General features: G+C 36.8%; 1 protein-coding gene across 1 annotated transcript in view; it reads right to left on the bottom strand.

The window, feature by feature from the left end:
- Window positions 1-23,043, bottom strand: part of MORC1 (MORC family CW-type zinc finger 1) — a 306,881-nt gene that overhangs the window by 48,406 nt on the left and 235,432 nt on the right. Inside the window, exons 17-19 of the mRNA XM_007946578.1 lie at window positions 20,718-20,957; window positions 20,446-20,520; window positions 15,587-15,691 (exon numbers count right to left, since the gene is read on the bottom strand). Coding sequence (XP_007944769.1) covers window positions 15,587-15,691; window positions 20,446-20,520; window positions 20,718-20,957 — 420 coding nt within the window. The remainder of the gene's footprint in view (window positions 1-15,586; window positions 15,692-20,445; window positions 20,521-20,717; window positions 20,958-23,043) is intronic.

Here is a 23,043-nt window from a genome sequence, read left to right as displayed (position 1 = left end):
TCCCTGGAGAAGGATGTCATGCTTGGTAGGGTGGAGGGTCGACGAAAGAGGGGGAGGCCTTCAACAAGATGGATTGACACGGTGCCTGCGATGATGGACTCAAGTATAGCAGAGATTGTGGGGCTGGCGCGGGATCGGGCAGTGTTTCGTTCTGCTGTGCTTGGGGTTGCTATGAGTCAGAAATGACTCGACGGCACTTAACAACAACAGCAGCAGCAGGAATGAATGTCATTGTCATATTTACTTCTACAGTTTTTAAAAGTATCTTTAAATTTACACAAATATTTTTAAAAATTGTATCTTACATGGAAGTAGCCATATCTCCAGTAATTGAGTCAAGTATTTGCTTCATTAGGAGCAACTATCAAGTCTCAGTTGTTTTGAGGAGGCTTATCACACCCATGGTTGCTGCACACCAGACACATTGTGAGCTCCAAATCAGTGCAACTGAACCTTTGGTGGATGTTGGGTCCTGGGGTCTTGGGTAACAAAGCATAATGGGTAAGAATATGTTGGGGAGCTTACCTATGAGGACAGAAGTGTTAGAGCATAGGACACCTTATCTTCTGAAAGAATCTCAGGGAACCTGATGAAAAAGGGCTGCAGAGCCTTATTGTATGGAGTGCTGGAACAAGAGGGCTGATAACATGTGGAAGTGATGTGATGTGTATGCACTTTTGAATGAAGGAGTGGGAAGGGGGAGTGTGTCATTCAGAAACCATGTCTGCCATTGTTTTTGGAATCCTGTAATGGCCAGATTAGTAGGACCACACAAAGCAAACACATTTTGAGAATGGACTTCTTCACATCTATGACTGTGTGTGTATCTATGTGTGCATGTATGAACCCCAGGAACAAAAGGCCAAAGTATATCCTTCATGCATTTTGTAAATCTATGAGGAGGTGAGGAAACAAGCAATGAAACAAAGGGAACAGTGAAGAAGACAGGGGTAAGGCCTATCTGTTGCTTGAACTGATGATCTTGTAATACATTCGGGACACAACCATGTTCCTCACCTCTCATTACCCCTGTGTAAGACGTGGAGCTGTTTTCTGAGGCTTGCCCAGTGTGTATATATCCTTCACCTTTCATGCCCTCTCTAACCTGCTATGGTGAGGATGGAAATTCTCCTTTTCCTTTCCTCCAGCAAAGAAAAGTCTATTCTCTCATAGCATTCTGGGAACAGTGCTTTGTCAGAAAGCAGTTTAAATGGGCACACATGTAGCCTAGCAACGAAATAACTGTATAGCTATTAATCACTACCATCCTCTATTTTACTCAAATCATGAGAAATAAAAGTCTTGTGAGTAGGAAAAATAAATAAGATTGGTCCTAAGATACTTTTGCCCACTTCAAAATATTTTTATACATATACTATAAATAAGTGCATACTCTAGGAAGCCATCAAAATGCATTTTCAAAAAATTTCATTTGGCAAAAATCTTAAAAATGACTTTAAAATGAATTCCTTAATAATTTGTGATAGAACATAATATTTAAAGTTTTCTTCTGACGTGTCCACATGATATTTTGCTATTAAGTGTCTCCCCCTTAGGACTAAATATTTCTTTGATCACTTTATAAGCAGCATAGACTATCTGCACTAAGATTTACAGCAACCACACGGTAAGTTTACAAGAAAACAGAACAAAACAAGTTGCCTCTTGGTGACCTCGTGTATATTAGAGTAGAACTGTGTGCTCCATAAGGCTTTTAGTGGCTGGTTTTTCAGAAGTAGATCACCAGGCCTTGCTTCAGAGGCACCTGTGGATAGATTCAAATCTCCAACCTTTTGTTTAGCAGGTAAGCACATTCACTGTCACATCCAGGGACTCCAAAAGAAGAATGATTCATAAACGGGGATCAACATTTTTCAAGATGTGTTAATTTTATTTGGTAACTGCTTCTTATGATGAAAATCAGACCAAATAGAAGTATCCATGATTAACAAAGAATGACAGCTCTCTCAGTAGGGAACTTTTGTGGTTTGTTATTAATGCAGCTTCAATAAACTACTTTTTTATTTTAGTATTTGGTTTTCTTTGAACTCTGCCTTTTTGTGACTGCTTCCATTAGGAACAAATAAGCTCCCCTCCAGCACCAAAAATGTTACTTTGTACAAATCTACCATCCCTATTGCAGGAGAGATTTTTCTTTCTTTTATTTCAGTCTTTTAAATTGAAAGTATAAAAAGGTTTAAAATATTTTGGGTGAACAACTTGCAGTCTACAGATATTTCCTTTTAAATGTCGTTGTTATTGTTGTTGTTATGTGCCGTCAAGTTGGTGCCGACTCATAGCGACCCGTCCTTGGGTTTCCGAGGCAGTATCACTACGGAAGTAGATTGCCCAACCTTCCCTTTCAAGGAGTGGTGGTTGGGTTTGAACCACCAACCTTCTGGTTAGCAGTCAAGTGCCTTAGGTACTATGTTACCAGAGCTCCTTCCTTTTAAATAGCATTGTGTAAATTTCTGATTTCATAGGATTCTGCATTCTACAACAAAGTAGCTTTGAGGGTCTTTAATTTCTACGCTAAGACAAGAAACATGCAGTTGTCTTTTCAATGACACTATTAGTACATTTCTGATACTATTTACAAAACTCTTTCACGTACATTAATTCATTTTCATTGTAGAAATATTCTTCAGTCACTTAGGCTTAACAGTGTTTACTACTCTGCAGTTTAGGGCTATCTCTTTCCTAAAATTTCACCTAAATCATGAAACAGAGAACACCTCCCACACAGTAAATGAGATTATAGTTAAGTCTTAACATGGGGTTTAAGACACCTTAATTAAAATTGTGTTAACGGCAAGGAGAGTGGGATTTATCAGTTCTCCAAGGGATGCAATGTATCAGCATAATACCACACACTTAATTTTGCAAAGTATCTATTTAAGAATAAATCACAAATAAGTTAGAGGGAGGAAATATGATCATACCACAGGCTACAACTATCTAATTCAATTGCTAAGTAAGCTGAAGCACTGGATAACATAACTTTATCTAGTTTCTATCCTTCTATTCCTTTGGCACCCTACCTCAACCTCAAGCACATCCTATTATCAAGGATCCATAAAGGCTTGTAAATCAGTAAATGCCTTACTATAAAATTCAGAGGCCCTTTCTGTTTTCACTCTGCCATAACCAACACAATGGACTTGGCCCCTCCCCTTCATTAATTTCATGAATATAATTATTGAGTTCCTAATATAGGTTCACAGTACAAAGTCCTTGTCTTTATATATCTTCTTTCCTGGTGTGTGTGTGTGAGAGATTAAATAATGAAAACATAAATGGGTAATATGATACCACGTAATGAAATTTCTGTAAAGGAAAATAACACAGGTAAGAGAAGAGCAATGTTAAATTCCTTCATAATCTGACCCAGTTGCTTTTCTGTTCTTGTCTCATATTCTCCATTTCTTGCTTTAGTCACTTTCCCACAAACATGCCAGGCATACTCGTCTCTGTGTTTTTGGTTTCCTATTCTCTGCATGGTAAAAATCCCTCCAAATTTTTTCCAGTCTTTACTCAAACATCACCTAAGTGCAGACTTTTTTTGGCTACTCCATATAAAATTGCAATTCATCCCCACTGAACCCAACACTGACACTATCAAGATCAAGATGCTTGATCTTTCTCCTTGGCACTTACTATTTTTTTCAACCATACAAAATATATTCTAATTTATCTAATTTTTTTTTCTAATTCATTTACTGGAATGGAAGTGCCGTGAGGGCAAAGACCACCCAACCACTGTCATCAAGTCAAATGCAACTCATAGTGACCACATAGGGCAGAGTAGAACTGCCCCATAGGGTTTCCAAGGCTACAAACCTTTATGAAAGTAGACAGACAGCTTCATCTTTATCCCAACGTTTTGGTTAGCATCTGAGTCCTTTAACCATTGCACCACCAGAACTCCTTGTAAGGGCAAAGGGTATTGTCTATTTTTCACCCTCCTGTATTTCCAATGTCTAAGATAGTAACTGATATTCAAGATACTCCCAGAATGAATAAAGAAAGTTAAAAAAGCAAGTCATGAAAATGTGTGCATACATGGGTTATTTCTACCAGGCAGTAGAAACAGTAACAAAAAAGGCTGTGAAGCAAAAACAATCTTAGGTTGTTGGAGGTGCAAGAAGGTCAGGGTGGCTAGAAAGCAGTGAGAGAGGGTAAGCTTTCATAGAAGGCAGGCCCAGGTCATCTAGGGCCTTAGAAGCCACAGCCAGGATACTGAAGTGTATAGAGTGTAAGACGAAGCTATTGGAGGGTTCTAAGAATGAGAATGACATGACCTGGCATATATTAAATAGAGTGCTCTGATTTTTAGTCAGTGGAAGACAAGAGAAACATCAGGATAATTTATAGGGCGCTGCTAAAGCCCTCGTAAGACGTGATGAGTTAGCCAGGGTTGTAGCCATGGGGATGGTTGAATAAGTTATATGTTTAATTGTTGATTCAGTAACATGGGTGATGGACCAAGTGTGGGGTATCAAAGGAGAGGAATTCAGGAGGATTCCAAGGTTTGGCCTGAGTAACTGAGTGGTAGTGCCATTTAATGAGATGGGAAAGGATGAAGAAGTAGTTCCTCTTGGAATTCTTTCCTCTTGTTATTTCTATCACCATCTGTGTTCTAACTATCCCTTGGCCATTTACATTTTTACCTTTTCTTTCTACTCCTGATCCCTGAATTAAACTATTAACAATTCAGGTATTAAATTACCACCTTTACGCACATGACGGTTTTCATCAACATTATAAATCCTAACTTTTAACCTTTTCTCCAGTCATTACCAAGTAACTTTCAGGACATTCTTGCTGGATATCTTGCTAAAAGTTCAAATCTCCGTCACTATCTTTGCCTACTCAGTCAGACTTCCTCTGTCAACTCTCCTGTTCCTGCTTCTGCTACCATTTTGGTTCCAGACTGCCATCATATCTCAGAACTGCTTTCATGGTTTACTCTTCCATATTCCTTTCTATGTCTTGCTATTTTTCCATCATAATGTCTCAAGCTTTCCTTGTTTTCTTATACTACAACTCTCATGGAAAAGGATTCTACTTGGTTTTCTTGTATTCCTTTCTATTCTTTCCAGTCCAACTCCCTTATTACAACCTGATTAATTTTTAAAGCAAAATCTCCAGCATTAAACATTCCTTCTCAAAACCTTCCCAGAGATTTTGAGAGCTTACTGCCTTGGGTATAAAATTTATCTGACTTTCAAAGTGCTTCTCAATATAATTCCAAATTACTCTTAACTTGAATATTTCTTAACAATTACTTTTGTTCATAATTAAATATTTGTCTTCTGAATTTTCTATCAGCATCACATGTACTGTACTTCTCCCTTCACACCTTTGCCCACACAGTTCTCTCTTCCTGGAATGCCCTTTCCCTTCCCTTCCTTATGTTTTATCCAGTTTTAAAGGCAAATACAAGTCCTAGTCTCTCAAAAATATCTTTTTTAGTAATTCCAACAATACTAATTTTCTCCCTCCGCTGAACAACTATTAACAGTAAATAGATAGATAGATAGATGTTAGATAGATAGATAGATAGATAGATGTAGATAGATAGATCAACTATCGATTCATAGTGACCTTACATAAAATAGAACAAAATGTGACTGGTCCTGTATCATTCTTTTACAATCACAGCCATGTTTAGTTCATCACTGTGGCTAATGTGCCTTTTAATCTCCCTTACCCTCACCAGTCCTCTACATCCACTAATTGATACCTCTGGTTGATGTGCCATAAGCCAGTCAATCAGACAATATTTTGTCATGATGCATAAGGTTTTCATTGGCTAATTTTTGGAAGTGCATCACCAAGTCTTTCTTCCTAGTCTTTCTTAGTCTAGAAGCTTCTCTGAAACCAGTTCACCATAGATGAGCCTGCTGGTATTTTAAATACCTAGTAGCATAGCTTACAGCATCACAGCACACATTAAGAGACCCCAATACAAAAAAAAAAAAAAAAACCCTCAAAGAATAAACTATGCACAGTTTATTAATGTCATTAAAAGTCAAGCACCTTATCTATATAAGCCACATAAGACTAGATTCTTGTCTCATCCTTGATTCTTGCCATGAAACTTTGAAATAGGATCCAGAAATTGGGCCCATCTCCCCAAAACAAATGCAAATCTACAAAGCTTTAATAAATAATACAGATTTTCATGAATATTGTACTGAGAAATGGAGGAAATTATTACAATCAACAAACATACCTCACCATGGAACATTTCTATTTACACCCCTTCAATTGCCAGCTGCCTCATCTCTCTACACTTTTTTTTTTTTTTCCCAATAGCATCACCTGCCTTACAGCTCAAGTGTTTTCTGCTTCTGAGATTACATCTCCGGCATAACTCCCTAGGTCTCCTTCTTCTCTCACACAGAAATTTCAATATTTCAATTTTCATTCTTGTCTCTCATCTCCTGGCTCACTCAATAAAGGCTGAATCTGCCCTCTTTAGAATTACAGAAGGAGTATTTTAGATAAAAAATATTTTTCATAACACAAAGAATTATCTTTATTTTGTCACAAACACATCATGGCATTAATGTTCATAGCCTTAAGAGTAGGTGCTATTATTCTTCCCAGTTGTAGATAAGAAAACTGAAAGATCAAGTGTTGTACCAACTAGGGTGGTATGAATGGTTAACATGCCAGTTGTCCTCTGGTAACTGAAAGGTTGGAGGTTTGAGCCTACCCAGAGGCACCTTGAAAGAAAGGTCTGCTGATCTACTTCCAAAAAGTCTGCGGTTGAAAACCCTATGGAGTAAAGTTCCATACTCTGACTTGTATAGGGTGGCCATATGTTGGTGTTGACTAGATGGTAACAGTTTTTTGCATGCACACACAATAAAAGTTGATAACAGCTAACGAATGGCATGTAGGTCTGCATTTGAACCTCGATCTGTCTGAGTGAAGAGCCTTTCTCCTCTTCATAAGGCAATGCATCTTATGGTTCTGTAAAATTATCTTCTTATCTACCTGCTCCTTCGTATCATGATTTTTGTTAGGTGCAGTCAAGTTGGCTTGACTCATAGCAACCCCATAGATGACAGAAAAAAATGTTGTCTAGTCCTGAGGCATTTTCACAATAGTAGGTATGTTTGAGCCCATTATTGCACCCACTGTGTCAATCCATTTAGTGTCTTTCTCTTAAGTCTTTCATTGAGTGTCTCATTGAGTGTCTTTCTCTTCAGTGTAAGGAATATGTATGCATATATATGTGTGTCTCAAAATCTTTCCCATAGTATTGTTTAATAAATTTGTCTTGATTAGTTGGTGCATGGCTGTTTGTAGTTCACACCCAGGAACTTGAATATTTAGCTTCATTATAAATCTTCCATGAGATTTTGCTTTAGGTCAAGGATTGTATCACACATGGTTTTTAAATCTGTTGTTAACTTGATAAATGATGTTATGTAGGGAGAGAATAGACATTTTTTCCTCCAAAATTCTTGCAGCTCTAGTTTGTATCTAGTGAAGGGGTTGACTCTACTTACGAGATTCCTGGTATTGTTAGCAATAATCACAGGGTTATACAGGTTCATACAGAGGCAATGATAGACTCATCAATAGGGAAGTTGAGTGAGAGATAGTCTGCTTTTGAAATTAAAGTAACTTCAAAAATGTAAAATCATGTGCTTGCAATACCAATGCAGCTTCCCTTTAACTTTTCTGTTAGGAGTCAGAAAAAGAGATGTTCATTTAGGGTGAATGCTAGTGATTTCAGGACAAGCTATATAGATTATTTGCTTTTCTTCTTTTGCCTGTTTTTTGGTTATTGAGTAACCTTTTCACTCCTATTGGCATGTAGTATTGATGCAAAACAGGGTACCTGAGGTTGTTTTGCTTTTCTACCAGAGAGCATGAACCTAGACCTCAAATGTTCATCAGCTCCTCTAGAAGTTTCTCAGCTTTTAAAACCTACCATGGAGACCTTAGGAGCTCTGGTGGCATAGTGCCTAAGGCACTTGAGTGCTAACCAGAAGGCTGGCGGTTCAAACCCACCAGCCACTCCTCGGAAGGAAGGTTGGGTAATTCTACTTCCGTAGTGATACTGCCTTGGAAACCCAAGGAGGGGTCGCTATGAGTCGGGGCCGACTCGAGGGCAAATAACAACAACATAACAACATGGAGACTTTGTGAATGAATCTTAGGGATTGGATGTACATTGATGCTTGCTGAGCTAGAGCTATCCTCTGTTGAAAGTTGCCCCAGAGAACTGGCCTGGTGAAATAGTAAAGGAGTTAGCTCAGTCTTGAGACAGGGAGATGGTTCCATCCACTCATTCCTTTGCACAGTAAAGCTTGGGAAAGCTGGAACCTGTGTAAGGCAGAAACCAGTGAGAGAAAGGAAACTCAAAATAGTTTCTACTAAAACCATTACTTCAATGTAATAAGAATCCTCTGAAAGCCAGGAACTGCGAGATACAGACAGTATCATAAAATTATCGGTATTGCAACCAGAATATGAGGAAGAGCAAATGTGAAAGCCAGAAATAGTTCAGAGAAATATGGGTCAGAGATGAATGCTCAGTTTTCTACTTCCTTGGGCATTGTTACAGTGCATACTGTGTGCATCACTACTGTTCTCTGAGTACATCTATTCTTTACATGTTGGCCTTTTTTGTTCGTGTGTGTGTGTGTGTGTGTGTGTGTGTATGTTTTGCCTGTAATTTTTTTTCCAGTGAAGAACAACATCTGTAAATTTGGAAGAAAATAAGAGACATTAATAAGTTCCTTTATTTTCAGTAAAGGTTAGCAAAGTATACTGTTTTCCTTGCCTTGGGAAGTTTTACTTGTCTCCTTATCTTTAATTTTTAGTTTTTGTATTAGTTATTTGTAATTTTGATACATTATTACAATTTTCAGAATCCACTCCTTAATTTCTTTGAAAGTCTTTCCTTCAGTATTTCTTGTTTTGCCTGAAGAATAGAGAAGCGTTTCCTCACACAACAGCTTCAATGTGTATACAAAAGCAAAACATTCTTCTCACAAGGTTTTCCCTTAAGCATTTTACTGAAGTGCGCTAACTTGACCATATAAAGATTTTGATAGTATTCATTTTTTTTTCTTATTATTTGAGATAGTCACATTTTGAGAACATAAGATCATAAATTCCTTAATTTTCACAAATATTTCTTTTTTAAAAAAAAACTTATTCCTTCAGAGCCATTGACCAGTGAGAAATTTATCTGACAGAAAAGTCTGATGAATACCAGTAAAAGTGCCTGAACCTTTAAGTCAATCACATGTTTACAGCTATATAAAGGCTTTGAAAGAATCTGGAAAAGTTAAAGGAAACCAAGATTTTTCTGACAAGGGTACAGACATAGAAAATTGTTTTAATAACTTCATTAAAAAAAACTCATCAGTTGATGATGGATGTTTTTATTAAAATGTGAATTTTAGCCCATCTTTGTTTGAATAGTTTATGCACATATCTGTACATAAATTTAGTAAGCATGTAAATAATTTAGAAATGGTTTAGTTTCTTTTCCAGTCTTCCAAAATAAAAAGAAACATTTTCTGGGTGTTTATGAGATAGGATACTGAACAGAGATAATAGAAAAGTGGTAAGACTACACCCTGTCAGAGGCAGAAATCTTGCAAGACCAGGAAAAGCAAAGTAGTCTCAACAAGCCCCGGCTCTCCCAGGTTTCAAAGTATGTGTTCCTTGAGCACCAGATTGTAGCCCACACTCTGTGCTAGGTACTGAAGGCCACATCTTTTATAATAAACACCTAAAGCTCCCCTGGTAGACTCTCAAAATGCATCTGTCAGTGGTGATCTGGGCATCAAGTTTTTAAATTGACTACAAATTGAGAAAATAAAATGACCATCTGCTAATCTACTTTTGAGACTACCTTCAAGCCAAAAAAATACTTAAAAGACCACAGACGACAAAAGGTCAAAGTCAATGCAACCAAAAATGGTAGTATAGTTTCTGGTTATTAAAAAGGCAAGTCTAAATTTACTTGATAGAACCACATTATAGGTGTTTTTTCACTGTTTTAGTAATCTGTGTCTGCCATTCATATTCAGAGTATTAACTGAAAAATAAATTATTGTAAAATATGAAAAAAAATCCAATGCAAGAATCTAGGAATTAAAGTCAGAAATTTTGCACAATGTCAATTTGGAGTATGTGCTCCACCAAACATTCACGTGTGTATTAAAGTGAGTACTTTTTTCATTCTGACTTGATTCTCATTAAATTGTTCTTACCCAACTTCCCTAACTTAATGTTGGCACTACTAATTTTATTCTCCTGGTGTTCTTGAATTTCACAGCTTTCTTCAGACTGATCATTTGTTTAACCAACCATCTCTGGTGATTGTCTGTCTAATTTTTCTCAGTTTCCTTTCAGAATAGATCCCACACAATATGTAACTTGTATATCTGTTTCTAGTATCTTCTCTGATGACATCACTTGAATGGGCTGCTTACCTCTTTGATAAAATGCTTGGTATCTTGTCTCATTACTTCCTTGTTATTTTTACTGCTTCTGCTCAGCATGGTATAGTGACAACTGATAATAAAAAAGCATCATTTTGGAAGGGCATTCATAACAACAGATGCATCTTCAGTCCTGGGGCTGTATGGAGCTCATACACCAAAAGTTTGCCTGGACTAAAGTTTATCTGCCAATTTAGCACATAGTAGTGCATCCCAGACAAACCTTTAATTGCAACAGTGCTATGGGGGACTTCTCCAGTAACAACTGAGTTGTAGCAATCTTTACATAGACATGGATTCTCTTGACAGAGGCTGGCACATTGATAAGAGGTGTTATAAAATAATTTCTATTTCCTCCCCATCAGCAGTTAACTGGGACAAATTTGAACTCTACCTATGGCTTTAGAAGGGCCTCAGACATAAAACAGTTCAGAATATCCAATATTCATTAAAAGAGAGGGCAAGGCATGAGTTTTGTGCATAGAAGATTGGAAACACAGGTTTTCTGGAGATCAAAGACAAGGCAACCCCTACTCATGGGAAGGTGGTGTCTGTAAATGTATGGCCACAAACATCACTAGAGTGATCATCCTGGGCAAGAGTTCTCTTTTTCAGGAGCCAGGAATTAATGGAGACTCTGAAAAGATAATGCTGACTGTTATGTAACTATGTTGACTGGAAAGAGAAGATCCAGGGATGAAGCAGAAAATAATTCATTGCATAGATCATATGTAGAGTGAAGAATGGATGAAAAGGTTGAGAAGGGATGTTAGCTTACTATGGCTTAGGGGTAACAATGGACTTTTTTTTAATTGATTCAAGACAGTTAGAGAATGCTCATTGTTGAAAATTTGAAAACTTGTCTGAGCCAAAGTGATCATTGTTTATCAATGCAATACATGTTTGGTACCTTGAAATCCTTACATCTGAGTAAACTGTATTTGGGTACTCCAACCAATCCGTGTGGAATGGGTTGGTTGAATTGATGTAGAGTTATAGGAATGGAAGATAAAGGAACATTTTATAATGAGAAGTGGTTAAGAAAGTGGGGGCCAAAGTTGAACAGCTGGGGTTCAAGGTGACCATTCCTGGCGGTATGACCCTGACCAAGTTTTATTTTCTTATTGGTAAAATGTGCATGAAAACTGTATTTACCTCTCTGGTTATTAAAGGGCTTCAGTGACATGACACATGGGAAGCCAGTGCCCTTTCAGTATTATAGTCACATTAATAATGTTGTTCCTGGAGTCCTCCTGAATTCCATCATGATCACATACAATGAGAAGAGGCTAGCTCCAGTAGAAAACACACGTGCGCACATACTAGGATTTCAGCATGATAAAGTTTTACAGGCTCAGAGATAATAAATTTGGATTGCACTGTTGTTGTTAGGTGCTGTTGAGTTGGTTCCTACTCATTGCAACCCTATGTGCAACAGAACAAAACACTGCCCAGTCCTGTGCCAGCCTCCCACTTTTTACCATGTTTAAGCCCACTGTTACAGCCACTATGTCAATCTATCTCATTAAGGGTATTCCTCTTTTTCACTGACCTTCTGGTTTACCAAGCATGGTGTGCTTTTCCAGGCATCAGTCCCTCCTGATAATAACATGTCCAAAGTACATGAGATGAAGTCTCATCATTCTCACTTCTAAGGAGCATTCCAGCTGTACTTCTGCCAAGACAGACTTGTTCATTCTTCTTGTAGTCCATGCTATATTCAATATCCTTCACCAACACCATAATTCAAATGCATTAATTCCTCTTTGTCTTCTCTATTCATTGTCCAGCTTTTGCATGCATATAAGGTGATTGAAAATACTATGGCCTGTGTCAGGTGCAATTTAGTCCTCCAAAGTGACTTTTTGCTCTTTGACACTTTAAAAAAAGGTCTTTTGCAGCAAACTTAGTTACCTTAATGGTGGTAAGAACTGCAGTTGTGTGTGCTAACAAGATTGTGAAAAATAATGAAAGAATTTTGCTGCAGTGCAAAATGATAGCCCAGACTAAAGGTCCACCTGGGAAGGAACCGAGGGTGTTTTGAAAAGGATTAACATCCCTTAAAAGAATTCATCATTATTTCCATGACAGTTTTTTAATCTCTGGAATATGCCTGGAGCTTAAATTGAATCCCAGTTGGAAACTTCCACAGCTACAAAAGGCATGCAAAATCTTACCAAGAATACTCTCATTGCATGAATTTTGAAAATGAATGCCTGAGTTGGCTAAAAGGCCAAGCATAAATTAATACCAAAAAGGGGAAATGCCATAGAAGTGTGTAAAGTCAACAAAGTATATGATCTACAACTAGAAAAAGGAAAATGAAGCTCAAGACCATATGAGTAATTGGGGAACATGTTAAACATGATACATTGTGTGGAACAGAGAGACATTAAGACTAGGAAATAAGGATTATTCTACCGGGAAAAGAAGAAATAGCAGAATTATGTGGTTTTTAAATGTAGTTTCAATAGATCATAGACCTTAGTGAAAAAACAATATGCTGAACATTTAATCAAGAACTGAGGAGGGAAGAAGGGAGGGAGAAGATGTTAGGAAAATAAATCAAACTGTTATAACACTTAGCTATGTAGATAAGGTTATGATTTTGGAGAACAAATGATCATATAACTGAAACAATCAACAATGGGTAGGATTAAATATAAATATGAAACATGATCAATACTATTAAATATAAATATTATATAAACATAATCAGTACTATTAAAGATTAAATACACATGTGGAATATAATCAATATTATTACCAGTTCACTTGAAATTCTGCAATTGTCAACAAAGTAGTCAGAATGAAGTGTCCCCCAAAAGAAGATTATAAAGCATCCTTATATGAAAAAATCTTTTCAAAAATCAGACTGATGGATATTATTAACATAGCAAAAGAAAGGATAGGTCAGTCAGAATTGGGTTGTTCTTCATACAAAGTGGAAAATCTATAGAGTCACAGGAGCATAGTAGACACAGGGTGAGGATGCCTCAGCCAGGGTCCTTACAGTGTTACAGTCACATTGATAATGTCCTTCCTGTGGTTCACTTTGGGGAGGTGGATGCAGGATTCAGCAGGCTGTCTTAGCTGGATGCCCTTTAAATATTCAGGCCCCTAGCTCAACCAGCAGCTGTCAGATCATAATTGGGCAGCACATGTAGACTGGCATACAGAAGGAGAATGCACAGTTTAAGTCAATATGTTTATTCCAGTGGGGCTGTCACTATAGTTATCTTTTCAATGACTAAACTGCCATTGTGATTTTATACAACTGTCTCATGAGACTACACAATGAAAAATCACCTCTGTGAGATGGGTTTTCTTTGATGTGCTGAACGTGATAATATTTTTGAGCTCATTACACCTGAAAATAAGGCCTTGGAATCTAGTAAATTCAACAAAGTCATAAATACCACTTTGATGAGGGGTGGGGTGGCCTGTGTAGTAGGAATTGTTTTTCCTCAAGTGAGTGCCTCCTGAATTCTTTAAATATGGCAGGCACAGGGTCAGAATTAAAACACACACATGCAGGCACACATGCACATGCTAATTATAAGATAATTAGGAAGGAGCATAGGAGGGTAAGAAGATTTTTTTAGAATTTCTGAGTTTAAGAAACTACAAACACTCAGAATAATTATTTATTACCTGTATTACTGTTATTATCGAACCCAAAACCAAGCCCACTGCTGTCAAGTCAACTGTGACTCACAGCAACCTGATAGCACAGAGTAGAACTGCCCCATAGGGTTTCTTTATGGAAGCAGACTGCCTCATCTATCTTCTGTGGAGTAGCTAATGGGTTCAAATAACCAATTGTTAGCACCTGAGCACTTTAATCACTGTGCCACCTGGGTGCCCCCTTACTGCAACTAGAGCCAAACAAAAATTAATGTCCATTTCTGGGTAATGCATTTTTATCCAAATTAATTAGACATCATGAGAATGAAAACAAGCTGTGTGCTAGAATTACAGGGACACAAATACATCATAAAACACACACACAAATAACATAAGAACTTGAGAAACATTACATGAAAACAATAATCTTAATAGAGATATCATACCTGATTCATGAAAAACACTCGCTAAAAGTTCTGTGCAAAGTTAGGTAACAAAGAGGTGGCTACAGAAAATACATGCAAAAACTTTGAAGATTCTGCAAAGCAAGTGGTATTTAGTAATATAAATCACAGGTGTAACTTTATCACATTTTTAATTAAAGTAAATAGAGGTGGTGTTACTTACAACACTAGTTGCAGTTTTGCCTTCCTTTCTGGGTTCTAATTAAATTTTGACCATTTTATCTTTGAAAACAGCATTTCCTTCCTTCATGTCCTGGGTGGCGGTGGTGGTGTTAAATATTGTTGAGTCAATTCTGACTCACAGCGACCCTATGTTACAGAGTAGAACTGCCCTGAGAGCTTTCTTGGCTGTAATTCTTACAGGAGGAGATGGTCAGGTCTTTCTTCCATAGAACCACTGTGTGGGTTCAAACCACCAACCTTCTAGTTAGCAGCTAAGCACTTAACCATTGCATCACCAGCGCTCCTTATTGTATTTACCTTCATTTCCAAGGAATCAGCAAAGTGTTTTAGTGGTCTTCTAATTAAAATATCTTGTTTTTACAAACGATAACAACTAAGTCACTTAATTCAGAGCTTTATCACCCTGGTAACTAAAATGGAAAGCCTGATGGACAGGGATTGGGGGTATAAGGTTTAGTTCCACCCCTACTACTTTGTGTAATCTTGGACAAGTAATTTACTTGATTTTTCTTAGTCATGTTTCTACATCTAAAATTGAATTATTCAGCTAAGTGATGTCTGTGTTACTTTGACACTAATGTGCAATGATTTATACCAAAAACCCAAACCCAGTGCCATCAAGTTGATTCTGACTCATAGCGACCCCCATTGAGTTTCTGAGGCAGTAAATCTTTATGGAAATAGATTGCCTAGTCTTCCTTCTGTTGAGAGTCTGGTGGGTTTGAACCGGCAACCTAGCAATCAAATGCCCTAGGCACTGCACCACATTAATCTTTATGAATGTGAGAAAATCTCAAAATGTCATTTAGACAGTAAAGTTTATCTCACCAGGATTATATCCGGATCATCATTGTTGGTTTCAACTTCAATCAGTGCCTTACATTCCTGCATAAGGTTTTGATTCTGCTTCCTTTTCATTTCCCAAGAAGAAGCCTATAGTGAGGTATTTAAAAATATATATACATGGATCAGTAGCAATCAGTGGTATACATTATATCAACATCCTTCCTTCCTTCATCAGCCTCTGTCAAATGCAGATTACTGTACGGTATACAGAAAAAGATCAATTTCTGATCTTTTCCCTCAAGATGTGTATGATTTTGATAAGCTCATATAAGGGTTAAATAACAATATGCAACAATGAAAAAGAATGCCACAAAGCAAATTAAGTATGAAATTAATGGTAGAAACAAGGGGCCGTATTTTGCAAAGGATCTGCATGAATACTATCTGTATACTGAAATAAATAATGGCTCATACGGATATACACACTGTTCATAAAACATATGTAGATGTTACTGGAGGGAATAAGATATACATTCATTTAAAAGTATCTCTGATGGCTTCCTCTTATGTAACTTTTAACCCAAAGATATCAAGCATAGCTAGGATTACTTAAGATGGCTGAAGTCATTGTAATTTTTTGACACTGAAAAATAGTTCTCATGATTGAGAAGGCAGAAAATCACTGAAAATTTATAAGCTAGGGAAAGGTCTCCCTTGATTAGAATGATTAGAGGTAGACTTTTAGCTTCTTGAGGGCAGGGACTGTGTCTTATTCCTCTTTCAATCCCTAACACTCAGCCCCAAGTAATTGTTTAATATATGTTTTTTGAGGGAAACACATTGACAAAGGTCACAGAGAAAATTCAAAGGAATTGAAAGTTGCATTTGTAAGAAATAATAAGTAATTTAATTTTGTTAGGAGCTATGTTTTCAGGAAAGGGGTGAAAAAGTTGTTTAGGATAAAGAAAGTGGAATCTTCTAGAAAGGTTGAGTGGGATAATAATAATTATCCAGAAGAACAGTTAATTAATCATCTATGTTAATAGAGATGAACACTAGTGCATGTAAGCTAAAACAGTAGCTAATTACAGCACCATTACTATTAAGCTTTTGGACAGTGTGAAAAGATTTACTCTAAGCTTAAATGCCTTCCTAATTCTCTCTTGCTTAGTTGAATATTAAAATTAATTGCATTTCCTGAACCTCATCTGTCTTAGGGTGGTAATACCAAATATTTTGTTTGCTAGAAAATGTTAGGAATTTTTCACAACAGTTCTGACGTAACTGAAAACTGTTTCAATTGCCGTTTATCAAAAGCAAACCCATCCCACTGCCATTGAGTTGATTTGATCCATAACAATATTATAGGACAGAGTAGAACTGCCCCATAGGGCAGTTACAAGGCTGTAAATCTTTACAGAAGCAGACGGTCACATCTTTTTCCCATGGAGTGGTTTGTGGATTAACAGCCAAATGCCTTAACCATTGCTCCACCAGAGTTCCTTAATTCCAGTGTAAGACACTATTAAATTCATTTTTCCAGTGCTTATAAGACATTTCTTGTGATTTATCAACATCACTTCTCAAGTATAGAAATTTTCTCAAATGAAGTTATCTTACCATTCCAGGAGCTGATAGAGAACTTATCTCTATTTTTGTTCCTTCTACTCTTGATTCAAGACATTCTACACAGGTTTCAACCCTCGTCATTCCAACAACAATAAAAATTCTATTTAGATCATCCCTATTACCCTAAGTCATTAAGTGAATAGATGATTTTTAGAATAGAATTTAGCCTCTCTGTCCACCTCTTATTTTTCTCTTTTGGCTTTAATAATATAACAAACTCCTGATTTCTCCTTTGCCCATTCAGACTGTTTCTTTACAATCACTTGTGCACCGTTATCCTGTGATAGCTGGCCATAAAACCTGAGAACTCCTCAAATTTCTGTCTAGTCCTTTTCTTCCTATTTCTCAACCTCATTCATTCTTAGCTTTACTATCTACCATCTTAATTATCTAGTACTGCTATAAGAGAAATACCAAAAGTGGGTGGCTTTAACAAACAGTAGTTTATTTTGTCACAATTTAGGAGGCTACAGTCTGAATTCAGGATGCTGGCTCTGAGAGGAGGTTCTCTTTATCAGCTCTGGCAGAAGGTCTTTGTCTTTTTGAGCTTGTGCTCTTGAGCAATCTTCATGTGGCTCAGTATCTCTCTTCCCTTACTTCTTGCTTCTTATTTGGTTTTATCTCTTTTATATCTCAGAGATTGACTCAAGAATACCCAACATTAATCACGTCTCATTAATAAAGACAGGCCATTCCCAAATGTGATTACAACCACAGGCACAGAGATTAGGATTTACAACACATATATTTTGGGGGACATAGTTCCTTCCATAACACCACCCTACAGGAAAATACCTCAGTTTGTCACCAGTTTCAGAGTCATATATTCAATCTTTTACTTCACATATCTTCTAGGAAGTCTCAAACTATTTAAGCTGAATTCATGCTTCTCCCCACAAACTCAGTCACCCTCTAGGATTCCCAGTTTTAGTGAACAGAATCACTACTCAATCTAGTGTAAGAGCCAGAAATTCAGTAGTCATTCTTGACATTTTCCTCTGCTTCACCCTCTAAATCGAACAGATTGCCAAGACCTATTACTGTTATCTCTTTAAAACAAACATACTCACATAAAAACATGTCTTTCTGTCTCCACCATCATTCTAGTTCACACTTCAGTTATTCTTGAGAATACCACTATAGTAACCTCCTAACTGCTCAGCCCACTCATTCTGCTCTCTACTAATCTTTCTTCCATACTCAGCCAAAGTGATCTTGTCTAAGGAATCTGATCACACTACTCTGTGCTTGCAATCCTGAAATGGTTTCCCACTGCTTTAGGACAAATACAAAACCTCATATTAAATGCTATAAAATCTACATGGTTCTGGTCACTCTCTAGTCATATCACACCCCTTTTCATCTCACGGCCTTGTCATAGCTGCCTTCTGAAGGTATAGCACTTTGTATTCACCATGTTTCCTTTAGCAAACACTGTTTCCATTTGCTTGAAAATACTTTTATTTTCCTCTTACCAGTTTAGTTAGAATTTAATTGTAAAAGCACAGTGGTCACTCAGGGAAGCCTTTCCCATCCTCTTAGGTAATCAAATCCCTTATTAAAAGTGCTCATGCTATAGCATATACTCTTCATAAAAACTGCCAGAGCAGCAGTTTACATTTGTTTGTGTAATTATGGGATTGTCTGCCTCCCTCTCCAGACCATTAGTTCTATGGAAATAGTTATATAGTTTTACTCACAGGTGAATCCTGTAGTTAGTGTACTTAATTATACATAGAAGATGTTCAATATTCATTAAGTACATATACATAGTAAATGCTACACTAAGTGTATCTCTATGTTATATCTAGAATGTGTTACCCTAACAAGTGGCAACACTCTGAACTTCTCAATCACTTACATGACTTTGGAGCATCCAACATCCCCACAGAATAAACCACTAAACACAAATCTTGAAACTGCACAGTTACTGAGTTTTTCTGGAAATTAGGGTGAAGGAGGTTATGACTATAAAGTGACAAAGTTGTTTTTTATGTTACAAACATGTGTCTGTTACTATATGAGCTTCAGTGTTCAAATATGATATTCAAAGAAACAATTAAAATTCTACAGTAATTGTAGACAGATTCAGGTTAGTTTATATAGACTCAAGGGAAGATTTAGGACTAACATTTCAAAATTATGGGGACCTCGGTTTCAAATAAGAAACCCTGGTGGTGCAATGGGTAAGCACTTGGCTGCTAACTGAAAAGATAATGGTTCAAACCCATTAGCCACTCTGCCGAAGAAAGATGTGGCAGTCTGCTTCCATAAAGATCACAGCCTTGGAAACCCTATAAGGCAGTTATACTCTGTTCTATAAGGTTGCTATGAGTTGTAATTGACTTGATGACAATGGGTGTCTTTGACATTTGGTTCAGATTTCAAATATTTTAAGAGGATCCAACAAATACAATGAGAAAAAGACTGCCTTAGGAGGTAATAAATTCTCCATCACTACATATTTTCAAGAGGCTGGACACCACTTGCCAAAAATATTACAAAAGGAATGAATGAGATTATTTCTGTAATGTGACTATTATGCAAAATAATTTCTTTTCAAAGAACCATGTCTAAAATAGCTTATCTCCCTATGTAAGACACAAAATGCCTTACATAACGTGGAAACTTAATAAGTATTTGCGTATCAAATTAGCTTATTACTTTCAGAACCTATAGCAATTTATTTGAATATTTTTCATGGTAAATCATAGTTTCCCTTAAAAGTGAATTTAATTTCTGGAAATAATAAAAAGAACATTAGGAGTCAAATTTGTGAATAAGGTTGATAGAGTAGGCAATAATTCTTTGGCTCATAAAAGGTATAAGCTGGTAGTTAATGAAATGACATCGGTAATCACTTTGCTTTGTACCTGACACATGGCAAATGTTCACTGAATTGTAGTTATTATTATTATTATGAAAAACTGGATCTGAAAGCTAATTCTCCAGAGTGAATTAAATAATAAAAACATAACAGCAAATATATAGTGATTATTTTAACAGAAATAAACTAATTTGGATACATGGAAATTCTAGGGTATTTTATATATATATATATATAAATATATATATATATATATAAGTCTCAACAATTAGTTGTATATTGATGTTATATCTCACTTTTCCACAACTTTGACTATAGGGATAACCTCCTGTTCATTATTTGGCTAAGAATTTTTCCTATGAAGTATGGAATATAAAATTCATGTATGATTTACCATACATGAATATTTCTCTCTTAAAAACACATTTAAAATACTTTATCCAACCATGCATTTTTCAAGGAGGCCTTCAGATAGTTTGTGCTTTCTGCACATTGCACTGATATTAGCAATCTGACTTTTCTCCAAAAGAAAGAATATCATTTAAAGGAAAAAAGAAAAGAAATTGGGAGTTTATCCAGGAAAAATGGACTGCAAGTTGTATTCTATGATAAGAGTGCTTTAAAAACGTGAAAATGAAGCAAAACTTTTACCAAAAGCTATTTCGAGAACAAGTGAATTGTTATACATTTTGTGAAGGAAAAGAAAAAAAAGTGCACCTGAGGTCTCTCAGCTGGTTTGATATGTTCTGGTGGGGCTCTTGGATATCTGCATGGTTGAGATTTCACTTTCTTCACAGTCTTTTTCATAATTTTAGTCTCTGAAATGAACTCTATATCAGAGTCCTCTTCTGTGTTTCTTTTCCAGCCTCTGTGGCTGACTGAAAGCTTGAAGGATGGAAGGAACTCATGCTTCAAGTCACCACTTGAAGGCCTGATTCTCTGGGTTTTGGTATTTTCCTTAAATAACAAATAACAAGTTGTTATTTTTTGGTGTTCAGCTTATTTGTAATTAATTACTATTTCCCTCACAGCCTTATGACATTAGGTGATATTTCTTATTAATAATCTACTAACAAAAAATTTAAAAATCAGCAGCTTAAAAAATAGGTGTTAGGAGCTCTGGTCATGTAGTGCCTAAGGCATTTGACCGCCAACCAGAAGGCTGGCTGTTCAAACCCACCCGCCACTCCTTGGAAGGAAGATTGGGTGATTTACTTCTGTAGTGATACTGCCTCAGAAACCCAAGGAGGGGTCACTATGAGTTGGAGCCAACTCGATGGCAGTGAGTTTGTGTTTTGTTTCTGGAAATGTATGCCACTGTAACGCCTCATCAAGAATTTGATTTAGGAATAGCTGCAGAAATGGGCTGAGTTAAGAAATCGTCTTATTTTGAGGATGTACAAGACCCCAGATTGAGAACATATTTTGTACCTTGACATCCTCCTTCACAGATATTCACTTCTATTTGTGTACCTAGTTTGTACTGGGCTTATATCTTTCCTATTCTCACATCATATCTTGCTCCCTACCCATTGCTAAAGGAACTCTGGTGGCACAGTGCCTAAGGTATTTGACTGCTAACTAGAAGGCTGTTTGTCAGTTCAAACTCACCAGGCACTCCATGAGAGGAAGATGAGGCATTTTACTTCCACAATGATTCACCATCTGGGAAACCCAAAAGGGGTCACTATGAGTTGGAATCCACTCGATGGCAGTAAGTTTGGTTTGGGTTTTTACCCCTTGCTAGTTGCTACTTTAACTAATGAAGGATATATTTGTTTAGAGAACTAGAATACTTGTGCCTACTGGTCAAAGCTTACATATACATATACACATACACCCACAGGCATTAAATGATACACAAGGTCAGTATCTGTATTTAAAATCCGCAACGTGTTTCTTGTAAGAAAGTAAAAATGACTATTAGAAGTTAGGTCTACTAGACTATTAAAATGGTTACAAAAATGACTATGAGAAGTTTGACTATTAGAGTTTGGGGTACTGAGTGATATGGTAGCCCTAAATGCATTATTATTCACCAGTGAACTAATATACACTGGTTAAGGATTTTTCTTTCTTTTGAATTAAAAGGTGGTAATGAAATTATTTGGCTCCCATTTTTGTTCATGTAAACCACCATTTATTTTAATCTATTTCCCTGGGCAATTACTGACAGATAATTTTTATAGATCTCCACTCCTGAAGGAAAATTTTGATTTCATTCTCAGACTTCAGTAATAATTTTCTATAAAATTGATAGGCCCTACACCTGGTTCTGGTGGCATAGTACCTAAAGCATTTGACTGCTAACCAGAAGACTGGTGGTTCAAACCCACCAGCCACTCCTCAGAAGGAAGACTGGGCAATCTACTTCCGTAGAGATACTGCCTCGGAAACCCAAGGAGGGGTTGCTATGAATTGTAAAATGACTTGAAGGCAGTGAGTTTGGGTTTTTCTATTTTATTTTGTACAACTGGTTCTGCAACTCAGCTCTGTAGTGATCTCAGGTATATCTTAGGTTAAAACAAAAAACCTCACTCCCATCAAGTTGACTGTGACTCATAGTGACCCCTTCTTGGGTTTCTGAGGTGGTATCTCTATGGAAGTAGATTGCCCAGTCTTCCTTCTGAGAAGTGGCTGGTGGGTTTGAATCACCAGGCTTCTGGTTAGCAGTCAAATGTCTTAGGCACTGCAACACTTACATAAATTACTGTAAAAGTGGGGCTTTGAATTAAAAGATGGTACGAGTTTCAATTTATTATTGGGTCCCTAATTCCTTGACATAGTATCAGAAGATATAAACAAAGAAAATATAAACTAAGAAGATATTCTGGAAACAAGGGCTCCAATGTTTAAAATAAATAGTTGAGAAATGCCAAAAATATAAAATATATTATGTACCCACTTCCATCAAGTCGATTCTGACTCATAGTGATCTCCATAGGGTTTCCAGGGCTATAAATATTTATGGAAGCATACTCCCTTATCTTTCTCTCATGGAGCAGCTGATAGGTTAGAACCTGCTGACCTTTTTCTGACCTTA

The sequence above is a fragment of the Orycteropus afer genome, unplaced genomic scaffold (genome assembly GCF_000298275.1).
Source record: "Orycteropus afer afer isolate SDZICR_OR568_19922 unplaced genomic scaffold, OryAfe1.0 scaffold00166, whole genome shotgun sequence".
NCBI classification, from domain to species: Eukaryota; Metazoa; Chordata; class Mammalia; order Tubulidentata; family Orycteropodidae; genus Orycteropus; species Orycteropus afer.
Note: the sequence above shows the minus strand (reverse complement) of the source record. Positions and strands in the feature narration are given on the sequence as shown.